The sequence below is a fragment of the Seriola lalandi genome, unplaced genomic scaffold, assembly GCF_002814215.2.
Source record: "Seriola lalandi dorsalis isolate HSWRI2012SDOR001 ecotype SW California unplaced genomic scaffold, Sedor1 jcf7180002054188, whole genome shotgun sequence".
Lineage (NCBI taxonomy): Eukaryota > Metazoa > Chordata > Actinopteri > Carangiformes > Carangidae > Seriola > Seriola lalandi.
This window is the reverse complement of record NW_019524741.1, coordinates 1,363,928-1,377,514: the sequence shown is the minus strand read 5'-3', so window position 1 is coordinate 1,377,514 and position 13,587 is coordinate 1,363,928. Positions and strand designations below refer to the sequence as shown.

Genomic DNA, 13,587 nt, shown 5'->3' with positions numbered 1-13,587 from the left:
AATATGCACAGAGACATATATTTGCTATGTGTGGCTGCCCTCATTGGCCTGCAGTCCTGGAGGTAGTTACAGGGAGAGAGGGAAAGCCCCTCTTCTCTCACACCTCACCACAGCTCAGAGGGTGGAACATCTTATCTCACTACTGCAGAGAGACAGAGAATTAGAGAGGGAGAAAGATGGATGGGAGAGGGTAATGTGAGCAGGGTTTTGTAGTAGAAGGACATGAGGGATCGAGAGAGAGAGAGAGAGAGTATTTAATCAATCTCATTTCCATAACTTTCATGCGCCAAAGAAACAACCTTTGTGGTCCCACTGATTAGAAATGACTTGTTTTAGCCAGATTCAACAAAAACATAATCATCAGCATGACATGCATTCACACTTCCACAAGAACACACCTCATCTCAGCTTAGAAGCCTCTCTTAGATATACCTGCATGCACAAATCAGCACTGATGCTTTCTACCCACTACCTATACTGTATGTGTGCATTGATGTATTGATTATCTGGGCTCTAAAGTATTTCACCCTTATTTAAATGCACATTTTTGCGAGAAGGAAATGTGGATTGGTTTTATTCATCGTGAGCCATGGCATAAGCGTGCACAATGCTATGAAGTCACTCCAGAATGGTCTCCTAGCAACTGTTGTCAGGAGCAACCAGCATTCTCTGCAGACAGCACAGCGAGCCTTGCAGAGAGAGACAGAGAGAGAGAGAGAGAGGGGCACATAGAGAGTGACAGTGTGGTTGAGGGTTGGCCGTGGCTAAATTACTGTTTTCTGTGTCTTTATGGCGGTAACAACAATCTTTGCATCCCTAATCCACATTCATCATCTACCATCATGTGTCCCTTCTCATACAATGTAATGGTTCTCGAAAAAGCCTATTTCCAGTCACAGAGCTCCGGCTGTGCATGTATAGCATACTGATTTTGTTTGCAAGCACAAACAACCACAGAAATCTGACCTATTTCTATATTTCCGACACATGCTGCACACTCACACACATGCCCAAAGCATGGCAAAGCATTGGGTATTGCATGGACTAGTCCTGTTACATATCGCCCACCCACATTCACACACTGCCCTCTACTGTTAATCCTCTAACGAAACATGCAGCCACAGTATTTCCTCTCAGCTCAAATAAAGACTGACAAAGTGGATGAGGATTTGACATTATAAATGCAATATAGTGGATGAAAAATCAATTAGCATATTGTTTACCAAAAGTTGATCTTCATCTTCATCATGAATAATGTAAAAATGCATGCAAGGCAGATACAATTATAAAATAGATAATGGAAACACTGTTCTCAGTTTTCTATCTCCATATTGATAAGATCTGGATTCCCATCACTTACTGGAATATTAATACAGAAAAACACATTTTTGATTTATCAAATTCATCTCTTTGTTGTTCTTGATCTGACTATAATTGAATTCTTGTCCAAGAGTCCGTAGCACTAACATCCATAACATCCATCTATCCATTAATATGCCATGAAGATACTAATAGGATTTCTTGGAGTGAAATTGCTCTTCTGTTTCTGGATGTGATAAATAAAAAGAAAGTGACACAATTCAAAGCTGGAAATAGAATTGCATTGAAGGTAAACGGTATTAACTGGTTTTCACTGATAGTCAAACAGCAGGACATCAGAAGGAATATACAATATATACAATATGAGATGGAAACATATAGAATTACCAAATGTGATGCAGGAATATTTTAAAACTGTGTGGATAAACACTGATCCAACATTAAAATACATGTGCGATGAAATCATCTAAATGTCTGTTAGAGTTATATATAAATATTGTTGCTGTTGATTTATTTATTTTAATTGAAGAGTAGCAGAAGAGATGGCGTTAATAAATGACAATACAATATGAGATGGAAACATATAGATATCAAACAGCAGGAGCATAAAGAAACAGACAACTTCAAGACCTTGAATAAAATGTACATTTTCTGTCTACAGCAAAGAAAAAACTTTAAATTCAAACTACTACTTTGGAGGTAAGACTGTTGATGCGATAGTCACCCATCATGATACAATTGTTTTGAGATGAAACAGTACAGGTAATAAGGGATTTGAGAAATTTGGATCAATATGAGTTTGTCTTTCCCCCTTTATAGTTCATATTATATCCCATATGGACAAACGACTAGTGTCGGTGGTAAAACAGTAAAGCTTTTTTTTTTTCAAGTTTTTAAATTTCACCAGCAGCTGCTTAAAGGTTGGAAAAGCAGATGTTTGGAGGTTTTCGAGCCTGGCCTGGGCTGATAAAAGGATGATAAGCTGGAGGATAAAAATGTTCTCTCCTTCCTCATCAGCTGCTACTGCGATCACTCTATATGTGTCAACATCACTCCTGATGGCTTCAAATAAACCTGTGCAGTGGTCAACGCTCTATGATTTTCAGCTGGACATATTATCCATGTGACTGGTACCTTGAAAGAGCATCCACATTCAATCCCTCACAAGAAAAGCCATAGAAAAGTGAAGGGAGCGAAATCTAACATGAACGCTTGGATTTATGTGGGTTACTGGTGAGATTTAGAGCTATAGGTGATCTGTTAACACAGATTGACTTCATTTGCATTTTACTTGAATAATTATGAAATAAGGGCTAGTAAAAAAACAAATGGTGCACATGCTCAGATGTGATGTGGTTATGAGGCATTACAGGCTGCTGCCTGGGGTGTGTCTGCTGGGTAATATATTATGCATTACAGAGGGGATTAGTGTGGCTGTGGTCCTGTAATGTTTAAAATGAGCAGCTCTGATATCAATCATATCAGCCTGTTAGCAACACATAGCTGCATGAACTAGAAAAAAAAAAAAAGCCCAAAACAAACGCTTAACAGTTACAATCAAGAACTGGCTTTACCCTGTGTGATTAAAAAATGTGAACAGACTCATGGGGAGATGCCATTTGCAGTAACATGCTGAGAAGGAGCATCACTGTTGACCTTCCTGCTCCCTGGCCTGCTCTTAACTCCAGGGGTTTCACATTTTAACTAAGCAACTGTGCTCACTTCACCTCAATAAATGTCAAGACAGACTACACAGACACACTGCACTCCAACCTCCAACCTCCAGGAATCCAATAAGCATTGCAAAATCCTCAGAACATCATTAAAAGCACAAACAAATAATTCACTCTATCCCTATGGGTTTAATTTGGATCTGATTTAATGGTCTTTATCTCCCTCTAGAGGCAGACAAGAGAAGCTACGAGGAACAGTTCACAGCATTTGTTGTGTTCCTCCTCCTCTCTCTCTTTGCCCATGTCCTGCTCTTTCATCATCTTCCTTCCATCATTGCTCTGTGGTGAATCATCTACTCTTCTAAATCCAGACACTGCTCTCATGTTTCAAAGAGGAACCACCACTTCCATATTTAAAAGGTTTATTGCTTACAGATTCATACTGCACCCATACACTTTAAATATTCTATGTCTTTACACCTTACTCCTGCTACATTTCCACTGTGTTTTTTTTATAACTGGAACGGTGAATAAACTTGTATTGTTAGATTTATGATAAGGTGGCCACAAAACTTCAAATCAATGCATCATTAGACATAAAGCATATACTTTTTTTCCTCTTAACTACAGATTTTGAGGAGAAAGGATGTCTTGCTGTAGGTATATTTAGGGGTACCTTGGATGTAATCATACAATAATTAATTTATTAACTTTGTGCTGAGCGTTAAAAGGAAAAGGACAAAAAAAGAGGAAAAAAAGTCACCTTTTCAAAGTGCTTTGCAGTAAGGCAGCTGTTACTAGGACAACCAAGGACACACTTTTGTCACCCTCCAGAAGAGATGTTTAAGAGTCTCTAAGTTTCTGAGCTGGACCACATTCAGATTAGTGGAAACAGATGAGGCAAAAACAGTCTTACTGAAAGTGGTAGTGTGCAGAGCACATGTTTCTCAATATATAACCACAATTTACCTCACCTTTCTGAAGAAAAGTGTTGCTTCCTGTTGCAAACAGGATGATACTGTTGCCCTCCATCCTGGTTTCACTTTTTGTGCATATGCTTTTCTCAGTAAATCAAAATGGAAAGCGTAAGTCATTCACCTCTACCACCATTTGCTATTATGAGACACTGGCAAATCGCTGTCACACAAGCAAACACTTGCACCCCCTCAGGGGAAAAATGGAATTGGCCATAAACACACAAACACCAAACATACAGTCATTTCAAAATATGTGCCTAGTTTCCACTGAATATTTGAGTCAGATGGTGCGTGATTATCTATGATAGTTGTTTTTCAATGGCGAAAAATTGTAAGCAATTGTCCATATATCACATCACAGAGTAAAGAAGTTGTAATTGCTGAAATACAACAATTGTCATCAATTGTAAAGAAGTCCAGCAACAGTTTACACTGTGACCAAGATGAATCACAATCACTATCACACCATTAAATACTGTAAATTCATTTTCCTTCCTCTTTTTGAATCTTACTTCTTTAGTTTTTTTCCTGTGATTTCCACAATGTGTGTTCTGCATGTGTTGTACACTCAGCTAATCCTGATGGAAAGTAGAACCACGGTGCAAGAGGGTGAAGTGAAACAAAGTTATTCTCTGTACTTCTCGTTTCATCCTTGAAAATAGATGAAAGTTCAAACTCTGAATCTCAAGAAAAAGTTTATTAATAAACCTTGCCTAATATGGTACATGTGCAAAGTGATTTGCCCTTCACTTTGGCTCTCCCTGTTTATCCTGTAAGTGCTGCTAACAAGACAGCTCTTCATTATGACGAGGACCTGTTCTCTGTTAAGTCACTCCATATGGAAGACAATCAGCCCCACTGGGACCTGTGTCAGCCAGAGTGTGAAACGTCAGAAGCACACACACTGCAGTGTGCACTCAAAAATACATATACACATGCAATGAGATTCACAGCAACAAACATACACACAAAGGGAGAGAAAATGAACTTGGAAGAAAATGGAGACTGGTCTTTCTACTCAGACATCTGTTCGGTCCCAGAGACAGATGGTGAGCCAATCAGACCGCCTGGTGCTTCTGTTACTCCCATGCCACCCTGCTGCCCCTCCCCTAAACCTGCATCCTGGCACATATGACAGGTGGCACCTTGCAAATGTGACACTACTGCTGCCCCTGAAAATAATTTATGTATTCATTACATTAGCACTAGCATGCAGCAGATAACCAAATGCGAACTCAGCCCCAGTCTGCTCTACCTTTTCTTCACTGTCGAAAATCACAGCAAATTTATTTCCAGACAGGTCACATAGATCAAAGGCAAGAGATGAGACCCAAAACCAATAACAAAAAGCAGTAGACACAGAACACTTATTGACCCCCGCCTCTGCTGGTGAATGCATCGCATCCACCATACCCAGAGGCTTGCTTCAGATTCTGCCATGATTGATTAAACTGGAATACACTGAGCTTATTGTGTTTTGATGCTGGAACACCGAGCAGAAAACCCTCATTTATCTACCCTGAGAGGTTTATTTCCACGGCAGCTTGACCTTCTAAAGGGGACAGCCGTCAGATAAATGTCATATGCAGGTTTTGCTGTAGGCAATGTCCTGCAAGCCAACTGAAATAAGATGGGAATCTCTTGAAGCTGCTGCAGGAATTTCATCTAAACATTTTTAGTTTGTTCTGAAAGCATTGACTGACTGCACCATATAGCAGGCCATGTGTGAGTGGACGAGTTTTGTGTAAATATAGGAGTGTGTGTGTGGGCGATAAGAAAGGAAAGATGCAGTTCTTTCTCCTGCTGCTGTTCAATCAATGAAATGGCCAGTAATCTTACAGTGAATGCAAATATACATCTTTGCCCACGTTTATGCACAGACTCATACACAGCATCGACCCCAGAATCGCATAATTAACAAGCCAGGTTTCATCTGAGCAATTTCAATGCATTTCAATACATCCGCAGAGGTAGACAGAGCAGACCTGGAGAGCTCTAATAAACATCAGGGTAGAGGCAGAGAGACAGAGCACAGGGAAGTACTGATGGACTTTGATGAGAATCTACCAGAGTACACACACTAGGTCACGTTCTGCTCGTGAAAGATCGTTTCATTAACCCCTTCCTCATACCTCCAAAACAAGCTAACCTCGTCTGATACCCTGGCTCCCAGTCGGTCAGCCATTAGACACACAAGGAATGCTGTCACACTCCACTGTGAGCCTGCCGCGTGCATTAACATGCAGGGGGGCATGCACTGTGCACACACACACACACACTCACACACACACACACACACACACACACACACTTCACATATTCACACCTGAGACCTTCCCCTGGCTACGCACAAACACTCAAATGACCACAGCTGAGCGAGCAGATACTCTGGTGAAGTCAATTAGAATTGAGGCGCCTTCACCTCTGCAGCTCATCAATAGTCCTTAAACAGACTGCAGTGTAAACAGCTCAAAAGATTTAATGGTATTCTGCCCCCCCCCCCCCCCCCCCCCCCCCCCCTCTCACACACACTCATACCCCTATATGTTTATGCATGTGGTAACAGACTAGACCCATTTCTTTTGCTTGCGTTTCCTGTGGGTTGCTCTTGCTCGCTTTTACATTTTCTCATCCTCTCACTCTGACAGAAGAAACAAAACAAAACAAAAAAAAGTTTAACATCATAACATAACATTTCACAAAGGTTACAACCAAATCCAGCCTAAAGCAGGAATTTCTTGACGATGTTCCTTTGATCTAAGACAAGGCCGATCAATTCTGCGATCATGGCCAACGTTCAAAGCTGTATATCCGAGAATCAAAGCTCCGATCAATATCAAACCTCAGCTGTGTTCATGACTTTGTGGACTCAGCGAATAGGTGCATATTCAACCTTGAAGAAACAAACTATATAATGACATCCTAATAACAACATAAACTGCATTAATCAACATTTTATGGCCGCATTAAATCAAATGTCTATGTGTAGAGGAACCCACAAACTCTGCAGCTCTGTGGAGCTTTTCGGCCGATTTACGCTCACTGTTATACTTGTACTGTAGCTAACACTGCTTTCATTAACCCTATTTCCAGCAAGCAGTTGTTTTTAACTGAAATAATTAAATAAATAAAGCCACTCTATGCACCTGGCCAGCAGCAAATGGCAGGGCAAAGTTATCTGCTAGTTAACGTTAGCTGGTGAAGAGAATCAAGCAGCTAGCAAACTAAAGATGTTTTTCTCTGGAGCTGGAGGAGACCAAACCAGAGCTAAGAGGAGAGTGAAAATATTGGACTTACACTCTTCAGGTATCCAGAAACTTGACTCCAATGATGGATGATAATGTTGCTCCATTTCTACTGGACACATTAGCTGTAATGTTATAAAGTAAAAACGTGGTAATAGGTAGTAATGAGGTCACATGAAAAGATGATATGGAGCCCAGCTGTGTGTCTGTTAAATTGTCTTCTAAAATTCATTTTTTCTGTTGAACACATTTAAAATCAAGATAACTTATTGGGAAAAATAATACAAGCATGTGTATGAATTCACTAAAAAATTAGGCTATGGGTGGATTAAAGACATAGTTTATGTTTTTATATTCTTAAACTGGGATTGATTTTTAGCCATAGCTCCATAGCTCTAAAACACAGCAACTTACACAACACAAACACAACTGTCAGATGTATGACACTGTTCATTACATTGTCATTAGAGAAACCGAAACAGACTGAACACAACTAGCATGGTGAGTTGTGTAACAGACATTTTTTTTTCTTCTGTAAAGTAAAAGTGTTTCTTTCCCCCTGCAGCAACTCCAGAGCTTTAGTTAGCTGACATCAGCAGAACCAGCTCCCAACATCACTCAAGCATGACTGTTCTGCAGTCAGACTGCAGTATTAAGGAAATGATGAATGATGAAAATTGTTATTATTATTATTATTATTATTATAATTTATTATTATGATGGGGGAAACTAGAACTGTACAGATAAGCAAAACAAGGAAGTACAGAGGATGAAGACGTGCAAGAAGATAATGTAAAGCAGCAGATTGTGAGACAACATTAAGAAAAAAAAAAAAAATCTGTGCTTGTTTTTCTCATTCATACTAATCACCCATAAGAGGTGGAAATCTATAAATTTGTTCTTTGGAATTACAGTCACTTCTTGCAGTAATATGAAGGTTTGTGTGTGTGTGTGTGTATGTGTGTCTGTGTGTGTGTTTGTGTTGTGTATAGTTCTGTTGTTTCTGCATATCTTGGAGTGGATTGTTTGTTGATTTATAAAGGACATGCACGTCTTCATCCTCTGTACTTCCTTGTTTTGCTTATATATATATGCATTACTTATACTGATGGATTTTTACTGTGTTTGATCCATCCAGGTGAACCAAAAGTACAAAAGTCTTTCTAGACATATGTAGGTCTACAGACACACACACACGTACACACACACACATACACACACACACACACACACACACACACACACACACACACACGCACAAACACACACACACACGCACACACACACACGCAATTTTATCTGCCTCTCTCCCTCCCTCTCCTGCCATTGTTACAGGGCATTAATCAATTATCTCAGTATGATGTCATTCTGCTAACCCTCCCCCATGCTGTTCAGCCCTCCTCATTTTGTACACTGGCTGCTGTATCTACAGATCAGGAATGGAAAATACAAACACTGATCATGAACCCATGATTTATTGTCTGGACTAGTTGTACGGGAATAAGCAGAAGCTAGTGCACATTGCAATTAAGTCAGATGTATGTAGCCAGCATTTAGTACATCACGTCATAGAGCAGCGATTTGATTAGCGTTGAATGAATCCTCTGACTTGATCACACTGAGTCATCTGGTCTCCATCCTCAGTGACAGGATAATTGAATGAGGCACAGTAATGAAGAGACATGGGCGCCAACATGAGGGGCAACATGAGGTCTTTGTTTTGGAGTTTCTGTGTAGTTATAGGTTTGTACTGGGATGCTTGCCCGAGTATAAATAACACTTCCATTATGAAGTTATCAACATGACTTCACACACGGCAATGTGCAAGCCACACACTTACCGGTTTATAGATGTGATAATTGCTTTGGCAGGTGTGTGATGATGTCATCCACCACACCAGAGCTACTTCGGGCAGAAAACACACAGATGACCTTTAACACGCACGCTGCACTGAGGAACACAAAGTTGTAAACTGCTGTTCTCTCACTGCATGCAGAGCAGAACCCTCCAGCAACATGAAGATAATCCACTTATATTATGTGTGTCTGTGTCAAGACACCAACTTGCCTTGCTTTCCCTCGGCTGTATTTGCAGAGACCAGTGTAACAGGAAACAAAAAGAATGTTGATCAACTGCCCCTGCACACGGAAAAAAGGACAAATGCTCTGACAAAACAAGAGATTTCAAAAAAAGAAAGATGAGCCAGAGAAGTAAATTGAGAACTGTGCTTCCAATTTGACAGCCTTTTCTAATTATAATTCCATGTGGCATGTAATCAGCATGTGTTGAATTGGTGATAAATCCTGGATTAGCTGCATCAAAAAGAAACTGAACCCTCTGACTGAAGTCTGTGAAATCTTGTTGAATTTAGACAGTAATCAATGCTGTTATTTATCTCCTGTACTCATTAAAAGGTACAGATTTAAAGCAGCTCTTTTTAAAACCCATATTTAGTTTACCTTTGTTGGTATTTAATTCTGTATTTCGGGGTACCCCCCAGGGTATATGCTTCTTGAAGGTAGGTAAGAGCTGCTCTTCTCAGAGCCCTCAAGAGCAGAGCTAATCAGCTCAGTGATGAGTGTGGGGGCAAAGACTATAGCTGCTCCAGTTCTGATTTGAAGCAGTAAAGAAACAGCAATCAAGAGCACACACAGTAGTTTGAACCACAAAAGGAAAGACTTATATGTAATCGCACAAGTCCAGGATGAAAATAAATGCCACTCTTGCACAGTAGTAGTCACTCATTCCACTATAGGAAAAGGATAAAAACGCTTGGAGACATATCATATCCCTGTGATAGAGAGCTCAGCAGCAAAGCTATAGCATGGTCCATTGAGGTCAAATGATAGTATCTAGTTTGGGATCTGTTCTAACATCACATGACATCATGTCTCTGTGTGTCTTGGCTGGAGACATCTTGTTATTGATCTCTGCATCCTTCTCCATCAGGCCAGGCAGACGGAGATAGATCCTGTTCGGTCCATGTAGATACACTTGAGTTGAAACCCTCCTACATATATAAAATGTGCCCATATTTAATTAATCCATGAAAATGAAGTGTGTTAAAAAATGACTATAATTCCCATAAGACTCATTCACCTGATTCTCATGCTAGTCATACTATTTTATTGATCCCATTCACAAAATTATTAGGACACTGGCCATGATTCTCTCACAATAAGCTCCCACACTTGGCCCAGTTTCTATTAAAGACATGAGACTGTTGAATTTTATAGCTGAGCTACTGTAAGTCTCAGCCAATCACATTACACAACAGTGCGTCATTTTTTTCCTCAGCTTTATCTATCTATCTATCTTGAATGTGCGTGATGCAGGTTATTTGTTGTGCTGTCAGTGCAAATTATTTAAAGCAGCTCCTGTAATTACTGCAGGAGATAATCACTTAAACACCTGAAATATTAATATACACAGAGGCAGGAGGCATGATCAATATTAATCTTGGCTCACACACAAACACATGCACGCACGCACAAAACACAATACAACACACATTTACTGCATAAACTCCCATTAATAATTAAGATAGGTTCAAGCTCTGAACACGTCAGCATGAATACAAATGCCAGGGATTTTGTGAACAAATCACTGAGCTCTGAAATGAGTGATCAGATGTCACTGCTGTTCGGCATGTAAAGGAAAATTCACCACAGAACAGATTTAAGTCATGTTATTCCTTATCCCTGGTGAGCTTACAGTAACAGGCGTAAATAAATCTCTGCCAAAGAAAACACCAAAAGAGCCAATGATGTCGAGATTGAAATGTCTTGCTCATCGCCAACTGACAGAGAGTAAAGCGGCTCTGAATGGTGAGAAAATTGTAGATGTGGGGCTCTAATCAGATATGGAACAGTGACATTAAAAAGTTGTGACAGTAAGGTAGTTTTCTCTATGTGAGTTGGGGTGACAGAAAAAAAAATGTGCGGTGACAGCAAGGTATTTTTAAGGCTGTCAGCTATGACAGTAACAGCACTTGTAAAGGAACGCCCTCTATGCTAATTCTAACATATGCAGAGGCAGTGCAAAATGGAGTCATGGGACACCAACTGTCTGCGATATGAGTCGATGCTCAGCAGATAAACCCATTCATGTCTCCACGCTATGCCAGGCAAAAAAAAAAAAAAATCCTTAAGGATGAGTGACAGTATTGACATGATTTGTTGTAGTGTTTCTGCAGAAATAAAGGGACGCTTTTATTTTATTCCTCCTTTTATTCCTGCCTTCTTCCCTCACACTTCCTTTTACATCTTTTTCTCTCTGCCCTGTCCGTTCTCTCTTGCACTGCTACTTTTACTGCCTCCTCTCCCTCAAGTGGGGTGCATGGCCTATCGCCATAGTAACAGACAGCCATGACAGGTGGAGATAGCAGGTAGTGCGGCGATGCATGACTCCCCCTGGGACTGCAGAATGCCAACACTATAGAATGAGAATGAGCAGAACATGCTCTCTTATACAGACTCAGCCAGTGTACGGGGTGTACATTCAATTCATTGAAGCTTATCATAAGAGGGGTCCATGCCTTATCTGTATTCTGCACATGCAGCAAAGCCACACTGCCATTGTTTCACTCTGCGGCTGGACAGAGGAAAAAGAAGAGTTTAGTGGATTGAAGCATGTTGTGTGTTTCTATTTCATCGCTCTCTATGGCCAGATCTGAACCAGGCTGAACCAGGGAAAGCCAAGCCAATCTGTGTCATGTCAATGAAGGACTGGATGTTACGCTAACAAGATCCTACAAATCCTCTGCCAGGGGCTGCAGCAAAACTGGTCTCTCTATAATGTGTAATTGAATTGGTTCAGTCTCAAAGATGGGAAATGATCGATCACATGCTAATCTCTGTCTCACACACACACACACACACACACACACACACACACACACAGACAGAGACCAACCATTTAGCAACTTATTTACATGCACATACTGCAGACACTCACACATAATTTTTGCTCACACATGAATTAAATGACTCCAACACACACTGACACCATGTTCAGCACCCCATGGCTGCACTGGTCTGTCAGGGATTTCTCCCACACTTGACCACTGCAGTAGTTGCACAAGTGGAGGAGCTGGACAAAAGCTAGAGTTTTGTGAGTTGAATGCAAAAAGACACGCGTTTCTTTTCTACAGAAAGCAGCTCCTGATCCTCACTAGAAAGTTATCGTAAGATTGCAAACTGGTAGATGGTAGTAAAGGGGAGGAGCAAACAAGCAAGATACCTTTTAATGAGATGACAGCTTACATCCTGCTTTAGTGGGTGCATGAACATTTGCCACGAGGAGAGAGTGATGAGAGAAAGGCACAGCAGAGGAAGAAAGAAACAAAGACAACCAGTAGACAGCGCGGGCAATACTGTACCCCTCCGAGACTCACCATGAGCAAACACACGGCCGATTCAGGGATGAGTTGGACAGCCATGATGGGATCCTCCTATAGATTCTTGCGAAAAAAGAAACCTCGCCAATTTCCTGGACGGACTCTCTTCGTTATCCTCTTCCTCCTTCTTCTTAGTCTGAGTCTTCAATCGGGAAGCAGGCTCACCTCTGTCCAGATGAAGTCTCTTGCCTGGTCTTCCCACTCAGTGTCCTTAACCACCACCTCCCTTTGCTTTTCAGTCAGTGCTGCAGACAACCTCTGGTCTCTAATTGTAATGCCACAGTCTCTGGAGAGCCTGTGACTCCCTAGACTCTCCAGAGTGAAAAGCAATCCTCCGTCTTCCAGTTCTTTGATCTCAGAGCAGAGCAGACAAACCCCCCCCCCCCACTCCTCCTTTCACTTTTAAAACACTCCCTGCAGACCCCACGCCCACCTCCCCCAAACCCCTGTGACTCGGGTGCCTCTCGCTAAATGCTCTCCTCCCTCAGTTGCTGCCTTCTGCCTCCCAACACAAAGCACATCCAGGCGTGCACGTGGATCTATCTGCTTTCTCCTGAGGCTGTCCAGTCGCTGCTCCAGAGGATGCAACCTGCATCAGTGATGCTCCCCAGCCTTGAAGCACTGGTGGGAAAGACAGACGCTCACCTCTCCACTCAGAGATCCAGTGCAGAGAGCTCCCCTTTACACCAATCTCCCCGCCTCACATATCATCAGCATGAGACAAGGGCAGAGAGGGAAGCAAATAAAGGAGAGTATAATAAAGGGTTTCAGAAGGACAGAGGATGAGGTAAAGGAAGCCAGGAGGAGAGATGTTGTGGAGAGCAGCCACTGGTAAGAGAGGTCCACACTGTGCTCAGCGTAAATGAGGGTGGGTGGAGAAGAGGGAGGGGTGAGAGCAATAGAAATGCAGAGAGTGAGAACAGACCGCGCCTATCGATACCGGCTGAAAAAACAAGGCAGCATGGGATATGAGT

At 41.4% G+C, this 13,587-nt stretch overlaps 1 protein-coding gene across 1 annotated transcript in view; it reads right to left on the bottom strand.

Moving 5' to 3' along the window:
• The window catches only part of frmd4a (FERM domain containing 4A), a 101,863-nt gene extending 88,960 nt beyond the window's left edge, over window positions 1-12,903 (bottom strand). Inside the window, exon 1 of the mRNA XM_087173394.1 lies at window positions 12,611-12,903. Coding sequence (XP_087029520.1) covers window positions 12,611-12,655 — 45 coding nt within the window. The 5' untranslated portion in view covers window positions 12,656-12,903. The remainder of the gene's footprint in view (window positions 1-12,610) is intronic.
• Between the last annotated feature and the right edge of the window lie 684 nt (window positions 12,904-13,587).